The 10,593-nt window shown below is 35.7% G+C and overlaps 1 protein-coding gene across 1 annotated transcript; it reads left to right on the top strand.

Moving 5' to 3' along the window:
* The first annotated feature begins 1,156 nt into the window (after positions 1–1,156).
* Positions 1,157–1,564, top strand: LOC145111453 (uncharacterized). Its single transcript, XM_079047728.1, has one exon. The coding sequence runs from the start codon at positions 1,157–1,159 to the stop codon at positions 1,562–1,564; it is 408 nt and encodes a 135-aa protein (XP_078903854.1).
* The last annotated feature ends 9,029 nt before the right edge of the window (positions 1,565–10,593 follow it).

Genomic DNA, 10,593 nt, shown 5'->3' with positions numbered 1-10,593 from the left:
AAAAATTTAAATTAAACCTAGTATTTTAGAAAAGTTTTAAAATACACCTTATATATATATATCATTAAATGTTAATTACTATATGTATAAGATTAAGTCAGTCGGGTCCCTAGTATGCCTTATCCATGAAGTTGAACTCTAAGTGGGTATAATGAAACTGCCTATAAAATGGTAGTTGGATGGGTGTCCACTCTCACTCACCGCTTCCTTATTTGGTGGAGGGTCGTTAGCAGAACGGATATGATAGAACATTAACCTTATGAAAAGTATAATGTTATTAAAGTACTAGAACTCTTTCATTAAATACCACTCTAGTTACTTTAGGAAAAATGTGAAAAGAATGCTAATCCATGAAATTTCACATTATGCTTTATATGTTGTTAGTGGAGAGTATGTGGTTAACCAACACACTAATAGAGACTATAAAGAGTTTTAATGGCCATCTCAAGAATTATCGTTGTTGATGGAGCGTGTGTGGTTAACCAACACATCAATTAGAGATGATAAATTACATCGAGAGTGTCAAGCATATTTGTATGGTTATTCACATCTTGTTTGTGATCCTCGGTATCCCAGTCACAAATAGAAGAGCATAATCTGAGATTAAACATGTCATGAATAGATTTAATGAATCTCAAAAGATCTAGGAATTTTATTTTGATTAAATTTTGTAAATTGCTTTTACCTACCTTTATGAAATTCACAATTAGATTACAACATCCCTCTTCTAGATTGTGAATCGCATAGTTGCGTCCTAGCCTCAAATATTTGTTATGGGTTAAATATTAAAGATTATTTTATCATCTATATAAAACTACTTTTTTCTCTATAGATGTCTACTCGTGGTGATATTTTTTCTCCTTCATCGTCTACCCACAACTCGAGTTTCTCCCTACTCTCGATCGTGTCCAAGGTGACATTTAAGAGCACCAACTATAATGATTGGATGTGTAAAATAAAGATGGCTCTTCGATTCGAGCGAAAAGAGTATGTCCTTGAAAAGGAACTTGTTGAAATCAATGAAGCCACTTCTACTCTAGAACAACTAGCCTCCTGTAAGAAATACTACAAAGATGCAACAAACGTTGCTTGCATCATGGTCGCTACTATGGTCCCTGAATTGAAGAGGTTTTATGAGGACTATTGAACATATGCGATGAACAATGACCTTGTGGAAAAGTACCACGAGAGAGCTCGTCAAGAGAAATATGAAGTGGTCAAATCTCTCATGGCTTGCAAGATGAAAGAGGGAGAGTCTGTGTGCAACCATGTGCAAAGAATGCAAAGGTACATGGAAAGCCTTGTTAGGATCAATGTGCAGTTCAACGAGGAGTTGGTCATTGACATAGTCTTGCACTCCTTGCCAAGTTTTTATGATCAGTTCATTTTGTCCTATCATTTGAACAACATAGAAACCATATTGGCCCAACTCCATAACTTGCTACAGATTGCTGATTCGGGAATGAAGGGAAAGAATCAAGTCCTTACTACTATTAGTGTTCCCGTTCTCGCCATTGGGCAAAGCAAAGGGAAGAAGAGGAAGGCTGCTCCTAAAGCTAACTAGAAGGGAAAGGCCCATGTTGGTTCATCTAGAAATCGACCAAAATCGAGGACGAGTTCAGGCATTCTAGTTGTTAGTGACCCCAAAGAGGCCACTTGTTACTATTGCAATGACAAGGGCCATTGGAAGAGGAACTACCCAAAGTACCTGCAAGACATCAAGGATGGCAAGGTGAAGCCATCATCTGCAGGTATATACACTATTCAAACTAATAACTCACAATCTACTCGTTCTTGGATCCTTGATACAGGATGTGATTTTCACATTTGTTCTAATTTGCAGGGACTAAAAGAAAGTGAATAGGTGGAGCATGGGAGGATGAATCCAATCATGGGGAATATGCGATTTTCTCCTGTTACCAATATTGGGACTTATCATCTTATGCTTAAAAGTGATGTTAGTTTAGATTTGATTAACTGTTTCTATTCTTCAAAAATGGCGTGAAACATTAATCCATTTCATGCATTGTTCAGACAAGGTTTTTGTTACTTTTTTAATGATCTGAATGGTTCAATTTTAGTTTATAAAAATGGTGTTTTTATATTTGAAGCTTTACCTTGCATCAATGTGTATGAAACTGTGACTTGTGTTTATATATTAGGGAATAATGTATTTCACATTGATTCATGTAATGTTTTAGATAAGGCATGCTTGTGGCATTGTCGTATTGGGCACATTAACAAGAAACGCATCGCCCAACTCCAAAAGGATGGAGTGTTGGAATCATTTGACCTAAGGAAAGATGAAAAAATCACCTCTCACTAGATCTTGTGAAAGAGGTGAAGGTTTGTTGGACCTCATACATACAGATGTGTGTGGACCCTTCAGATCCACCTCAAGGGATGCTAATGTGTTTTATGTAACGTTTATGGATGATTATAGCAGGTATGGTTATATCTACTTGATCAAACATAAATCATAAACCTTTGAAAAGTTCAAATAGTTTAAACATGAAGTCGAGAATCAAATAGGCAGGAAGATAAAAATGCTCCAATCTGATAGAGGAGGAGAGTATCTTAGTATCGAGTTCCTCGACTACCTCAAGGAATGTGGAATAGTTTAACAATTGACTCCTCCTAGGACACCACAACTTAATGGTGTGGCTAAGAGGTGCAATCGGACCTTGTTGGACATGGTTCGTTCAATGATTAGTCGAGCCACTCTTCCCATCTCTTTCTGGAGGTATGCCTTAGAGATAGCCACCAACATCCTTAATATTGTCCCTACTAAGAAGGTTGCTAAAACACCTTACGATATGTGGACAGGGAAATTTCCCTCATTAGCACATATCAAAGTCTGGGGTTGTGAAGCTTTTGTTAGACGAGAGACTCATGACAAGCTGGAAGCTAGAAGTAAGAAGTGTATTTTCATTGGCGAGACAGAGAGAGAGAGAGAGAGAGAGAGAGAGAGAGACAAAGGGGGGGGGGGAAGTGAGAGAGAGAGAGAGAGCTCATATGCAAAGAGGACAGTGGGAGCACAATTGATCTTGAAGGAATTCAAGAGTCAACCAATGAAGGATTAGAAGACACTAGCACTCAACCAGAGGAAGAAATTTCAGTTGAGCCAGTTGACAATTCATCACCTCTTCTTCGTTCCAATAGAGTTAGCATGCCACCTCAGTTTTATGGTTTCTATATAACTGCAGATGGTCATATGTTTATCAGTGATCGTACACTGGTGGATTTGGAAGAACTAACTATCTACAAGGAAACAATGGTGGGCCCTGAGGCTTTGAAGTGGAAAGAGGCAATGCACAACAAGATCAAGTCCATGTATGATAACCTAGTTTGTAATTTGGTTGATCACGTACCCGGCCGGAAGACGGTTGGGTGCAAATGGATTTTCAAGAAGAATACCGACATGGATGGAAATGTGCATACATTCAAGGCACGACTGGTTACGAATGGCTTTACTCAAATTCCAGGGATTGACTATGATGAGACCTTCTCACCAGTGAACAAGATAAAATCTATTAGGAAAATGCTCATCATAGCTGCCTTTCATGATTATGAAATTCGGCAGATGGATGTCAAAAGTGCTTTCCTTAATGGGAAGTTGGCTGAAGATGTTTACATGAGTCAGTTAGAGGGTTTTGTTGATGAAAAGTTTCCCAATAGAGTGTGTAAGCTTGAGAAATCCATCTATGGATTGAAAGAAGCGGCTCGCAGCTGGAATCTTTGCTTCCATGCGAAAGTCAAATAATTTGGTTTCTCTAGAAGTGAGGATGAGTCCTGTGTGTATTTCAAGTCTAGTGGGAGTATAGTAACCATTCTAGTATTGTATCTTGATGACCTACTACTTATAGGAAATGACGTTCCAACCTTGCAATAAGTAAAATCATGGCTTGGACAGTGTTTCACTATGATGGATCTAGGACAGGCAGACTATATTCTCGGGATAAGAATTTTAAGAGATAGAAACAAAAAACTAATTGGACTTAGTCAAAGTACATACTTGGACAAGGTACTGAAATGTTTTGGTATGGAAAATTCCAAGAAAAGAGAGCTACCTATTAAGAGAAAAGCCAAATTGAGTAAGACTCAAAACCCAAGTATGGATGAAGAGATAGCTTATATGAGTCGAGTCCCTTATGCTTCGGCTATAGGATTGATCATGTACGTTATGACATGTACTCGTCCTGATGTGTCCTTTGCTTTAAGCATTATCAGTTATTGTCATGGAAATCCTGGTAGAGCTCATTGGATAGCAGTCAAGAACATTCTCAAGTGTCTGTGAAGGACAAAGGATGTGATTCTAGTCTTTGGAGGCAGTGATACGTTGAGAGTAAATAGGTATAGTGACGCCAGCTTTCAGACAGATATAGACAACTTTTGGTCTCAATCTGGCTAGGTATTCACATTAAATGGTGGAGCAGTTACTTGGAAACGTTCCAAGCAAGACACATTGGTTGATTCTACATTTGAATCAGAGTACATAGCGGCAAGTGAAGCATCAAAGGAAGCGGCTTGGCTAAAGAACTTCATCAGAGATCTTGGAGTAGTTCCAACCATTCAGAAGCCAATGGAACTTTAATGTGATAATGAAGCTTCAGTTGCTTTAACTAAAGAACCGAGAGACCATGGAAAATCAAGACATATCGACAGAAAGTACCATTACATCAGACATAAAGTTGAATAAGGTCACCTCATTCTGAAGAGGGTATCATCATAAGAGAATCATGTAGATCCTTTGACAAAGGCTCTGATTAAGGTTAAAATACTCAGCATGCTAGGATCATTTGTTTGAGAGATGATATTAGTTTTAGTAGTTAGATGAGTAGTTTTAAACTTGTAACAAGATAAATATAATTGAATTTTGGTGATTAAATAATAGAGATTATTTATGAGTTTGTTTACTGCCTTTTTCAATTGTTTATTCTTGTGTTTCGTTTTGCATGTTTTACTTCCCGAATAATATAATTATTCAAATTCCACAGCCACTCATACTTTTGGAAGTGAGTAGTGCATTAAGACTGTCATGAATTGGATTGTAGATTGTCTAAGCGAGTTATACATAGTAATTGTATTGATAAAACATTCATGAGTACTTGGAAATGGAGATTTAAGTATTGGATAAACCCACGCTCAGAGAATTACTTCATGGATTATATCACGAGTAATTCTGAGACAATAATATCTTATATTCTAAAAACGAAGATATATGAGTTGTAATTTACAAGTCGGATGTGCATTGGTGTTGCGAAAACGCATTCGTGACATGATGTTATTAAACAAAGTGTCATGTATGATTTGGTGAGTAAAGGATACAAGCATATTAGTCAAAGTTTATTCGTTCTGTTGAGTCTATTGTGTTGTGTCTTGGGCTCGGTTATTAGTCCAGTTTTGTCACCGGTTTGGGCCTGTCCAGCCGTGTGTTTTGTTTTAGGGTTTAGTATATAAGTTGCATGCATGCAATCTTATCATTAACGCTTTAATTATTATTTTATCAAGTGTACTGTAAACCCTAGCGCACCTCTACAGTGGAAGTTCTTCATCGAGCTCTGCTGAGGTGTGACTATATTTTAATCATTCGACATACGGATTGATTCACTAAGTGTTCCAGTATTTATTGTTCTTGTTTATTTACCTGTTAAAGATCTAATCGATCTAAAGAGTTTTTAACTCATCACGCTCCTTTTTCCCTAACCGGAAAAGCAATATCTTTGGGCCCCTCGATGATTTGGTGTTGACTTATAGTGTTGGGCCCTTCCAGGACTAAATTGATATGTTCAATTAGAAGTCTTATGATATCATATAAAATCAAAAATTGGAAAACAAAACTTGGACAATGAAATTGATTCTAATCCATATCTCATGTCTATACGATATCTTGAAGAACGAAGGAATATTTGATCACTTATCTTAGGGCCAATGTCTGGTAAGTTCAGAGTTCGGCAGTTGCTATGGAAGCATTCTTTCTTGTCTAATTTAGAAGTTATATTGGTAACTACAGTTATATACTTATCCAAGTGGGATACTGTTGGATTAGGTGTCTAAGCCAATAATTGAATTAGTATATACTTGAATTATTAGCATAGTTCTTTTGGGTTTCCCTCAAACCTAGTAATTGTATAGGATGACTTTTAGAGGGAGAGATTGATTTATTGATTTATTATATGATTAATAAATAGCAATAAATGAATTTATTAATATGTTATGAAAATAATATATTAATTATAAATATTATTATTGAATTAATAATTGATCACAAATTAATTCGAATTAATTATAGGATTAATTGGATTAATTAAAAGTGAAGGGGTCTAATTGTAATTGTTCGGTAGTTGAACAAGAGGTTCTAGAACCTTCCTCCATAAGAGGTGGACGGGTATGGGAGGATAATTCTAGGATTTCTAGAATATCCCTTATAGATAATTAGAGTTATCTTGGGTTTCCTAATTCAACTATAAAAGGACCCCCTTGGATCCAATTTTCGGCCACTCCTCCTTTCCAAGGCATATCCGAAATTTTCATCTCCCCTCTCCTCTATCCTCTCTCTTTAAGCCTCCTTGTTGCTAGGGTTGGGTGTGAACCATCAGAGGCACGAGAATTTTGGTGCTAGCTCCCAATTGACTACAAGAGGGATTTTGTTTGATTATCTACTAGTATAATCAAGAGGTATGTTTTTCTAAACCCTTTTATTATTTTCGAAAATGCTAGGGTTCTTATAGGGTTGTTGATGTTCAATTGGTTATTGCATTCAATAGTAAAAACATAGATCCTTTAGCTGCAAGTCAACTTAGGTTTTAAGTTTTTCCGCCAAAATATGATTTTTGTAACCTATCAAACCCATCAGCTTCCTTTTCTCTCCTGTCTCTTCTCTCTCCATACCCTACTATGGTATCTGGTCTCCATGTTCTTAGTTGCCTATATGGCAGCTTTCAAAGTAGTTGCTTGTTTGACTATTGAACCAAAATCCATTGGCAATCCATTAACAAATTTGTTGAGTTTGGAGCATACTTACTGACGCTCATTTTGCCCTTCTTCGGGGTTTTGGAATTCATTGTTAATCTACAGAAGAACCTGCTCAGAGCGGTACTGCATTTTCAATTGCACCAAAAAGTATTCCCAAGACATCCTACTAGCTTCTCCTTTGGACATGGTATCAGGCAGTAACTTCCACCAGCTAATACCCCAGTCTTCAACTGTCTAACTGCAAGAACGGTCTTCTTCCGGTTACTGCAGTCGCAACTTTCAAATACTATCTCCATATCAGAGATCCATACCATGACTTCCACCGATGTTATGCTTCTAAAAAGACTCGATGGCTTGGATTCCATGAAATCCTTGTACTTGCATCTACGTCCATTGTTTCCTCCATCGGGTTGGTCTCTTCTAACCACACGTGGCTCAACTTGACTGATAGTTCGACTGTAGTTTCCTTCCTCTGATTGTTCTATGTTCATATCAGGATGCACAATAGGTGCAATGGGTTCATTATTATCATGTAGCATTTGTCTCATCTCCTCTCTTTGTTCGGCCATCATAGCCTGAATCATTGCTTGGACTCCTGCCATCGTGATTGGTTCTTACTCAGACATTGCTCCTGGTTCATGCTCGACTACATGAGGCTCGGGCGAATGGTTACCATTGGCATTTCCTAATCCGTTCCGGTTTTGCACCGTGATGTATTGTACACCAAAGCATGCGTTCAGTGTATCGAGACGAGAATATAGATACAGAAGGTTTAGACGCGTAATCCTTCTTATTACTCCGAAACGTTATATGTCCGTTCTAATACCGTAATTAAACGTTTAGAAACCTGATCACATAAAATTTCCTAATTCTAGGTCGGCAACACACCTTAAATCTATTCAAGTAATAACAATTTAAATAGGAGACCTAAGGCATGCTATAATATAAATCATTTAGCATATAATGGCAGTTAAGGCACGTTCCCTAATGTATTCTAGTGCTTGTGTTAATTTAGGTATACTACCTAAAATAAAATACACACTCACCTCACAATCAATGCTTAACATTGTAAGTTTAAGTCTAGAAATTCCCTAAAATTCCTAGTTCGGTTAAACTAATGCTCCGATACCAACTATGACATCCCCATTTATGCTTATTTCATTTCAGAGTATCCTTTTTAAAGAATTATAATGTAGGATTTGTTCCTAATAACGTGATAATATTATTAGCAGGCATTTCCGAAGAAATGCATTTCATTAGTAATTTTGGGATGTCATCGTCAATATAGAAACATAAGCATAACGAAAATATTACAGGCCGTATAATATCTAATGGCCTATATTTCCTTTAATCTCTCATCAGATCCATACATCAAGTACCTTCGTATCGATACCTATGATAGAAAGAAACTTAGTAGGTTTGGTTGGGAAACCTGGTGAGTACATAGGGAGTTCAATCCCACAATGTTATAATATATATCTTAAAACCTACAAGATCATTAATGAAAATATATCTCATATAAGCAATCTACTCCATCCCGTCGATCCTCACATTTCAATCCTATAAAACGGCATAATCCATACTCTCAGATTTGGAAATGAATGACTTTACCTAATCCATACTCTCAGATCAGGAATAAATGATTATATATAACCATACTCTCGGATCTGGAATGAATAAATGAGTCTCACCATGCTCTTGGATCAGTGATGAATAATTATGCCTAATCGATACTCTTGGACTAGGGACGATTTACTATGCCTAATCCACATTCTCGGACCAGGGATGTTAGAATTCTACTCTTCGTTCATGTCTCGTATGTACTCTTAAAAAGATGCTACCCATTAACTTAATTAAACTTAAGCCTCTTTTATAGGTCTTTATCTTATCTCTTAGTAAGACTACAATGATTAACTCCTAGTACCAGCTCTGTTCAGTGTACACTGAGTATTTAGGTATTAACAAACTTTTATCCTTCTCTCTAATGATACTTTTATTATTAATATCATCAAGTAATAAACACATATCATAACACATATATTATCAAATACAATCTTAACAACTAACCATACTTGGTTTGTATATTATATATTATCAAATACACTCTTAACAACTAATCCAGGCATTAAACATATATTTCACATATAAACTCCTTAATCGATATTTAATATTTAATTAATACTTGTATTAAAATCATGTTCATGAAAAAGAATATGCACTTTATCGTTTCCTCTGATGTGACCTAGGTACGAATATCACTAAGTATTAGTGTTACATTTCTGGTGACTAAGGATAGTCTAGATTCCTCACTAATCCCAATGTCTACATCAAGATCTTGTTGGATTAATGTCTAAGTCCATAACTATATTTGGTATGTACTTGACCCGACCCGGCATGGTCCATTTGGGTTGCACTTCACCGGCACAATTTATATGGATAGTCTTTTGAGAATAGTATATTTATGATTTATATTAATATATTATAAGTTCTAATATATTAATATGGAATCATATTATTTAATTAGTATTGATCAAGAATTAATTTAGAAAAAATTAAGTGATCAAAAAGAACTAATTAAATATGGACTCTTATATATGGAATGGGCCAAGTTCATTTAGGTTGGGCTAAGCTTTCATGGATGGTCCATGGAGCTTTTAACCCATGGATCCTATGTAAATGAAAGGTCATGGGTATTAGGGTTTACATGGATGTAACCCTAATCCTCCATAATATATAAAGGGGTCCTTGGCTCACAAAATTGGCACAAGTGTGTGAAAATAAGAGTGGGCCGATTTTAGTGTGCATACATATTCTCTCAAGTTCTTCCAAGGTGTTTTGGTGATTTGTGATTCCATTTGAGGCTTCCACACTATTGGGGCTAAGCTCTTAAAGCTTGAAGACATCAAGCTACATCAAAAGGTATGTCATCTAACTAGAACTTTGTAATATAGGTGCTTCATAATATGCTAGTTAGGATGAAACCTTGGAATAGTTAATATTTGCATGTATAATAGAGAAAACATAGATCCAAGGTTTATAGGGTTGCATGTACACCATATGAGTGTTAGAATGCTCAAAACCCAACAGTGGTATCAGAGCCAGGTTGTTTTCTGTTATATTGATGCAAATGTTTTATTTTCAAGTTGAAAAAAAAGGAAAAAAAACATGACGTTTGTCAAATTTTAAGATAATTACTTGTTTTGTGAAAAACGAATTATTTGTAAAATTTGAATCATTTGTTATACGAGTTGAATTAGGTCAAATTTAGTAAAAGATAAAATGATATGGTTATTTTATTAGTTTTAAAAGTTTGATCTAAATGTTTTAAGGAGTTACAAATTTTGTCATAAAATTTTGGAGCTCAAAAGTTTTTTTTAAAGTTGTGATCTTAAGGGTTTTTGAAACTTCCATAAGTTATGGATATGAAAGTTTTTTTTAAAAAAAAAAATTGATTCAAAGTTTTTATTGAGTTACAAAATTTGGTGTTAATGTTTTAAAGAATTCCATAACTTGTTCTTAAGATATGGAACATGGAAAGTTTCATCATAAAACACCATTAATTCCATAAGTTATGGAATCCAAAGGTTTTCAAGAATTACAAAACTTGCCATCAAGTTT

The sequence above is a fragment of the Lactuca virosa genome, chromosome 5 (genome assembly GCF_052849685.1).
Source record: "Lactuca virosa cultivar CGN04683 chromosome 5, Lactuca_virosa_CGN04683_v6, whole genome shotgun sequence".
Lineage (NCBI taxonomy): Eukaryota > Viridiplantae > Streptophyta > Magnoliopsida > Asterales > Asteraceae > Lactuca > Lactuca virosa.
This window is presented reverse-complemented; position numbering and strand designations above follow the sequence as displayed.

Excerpts from the sequence above, each read along its gene's own strand:
- LOC145111453 (XM_079047728.1), top strand. The coding sequence starts at position 1,157 with ATGAACAATGACCTTGTGGAAAAGTACCACGAGAGAGCTCGTCAAGAG.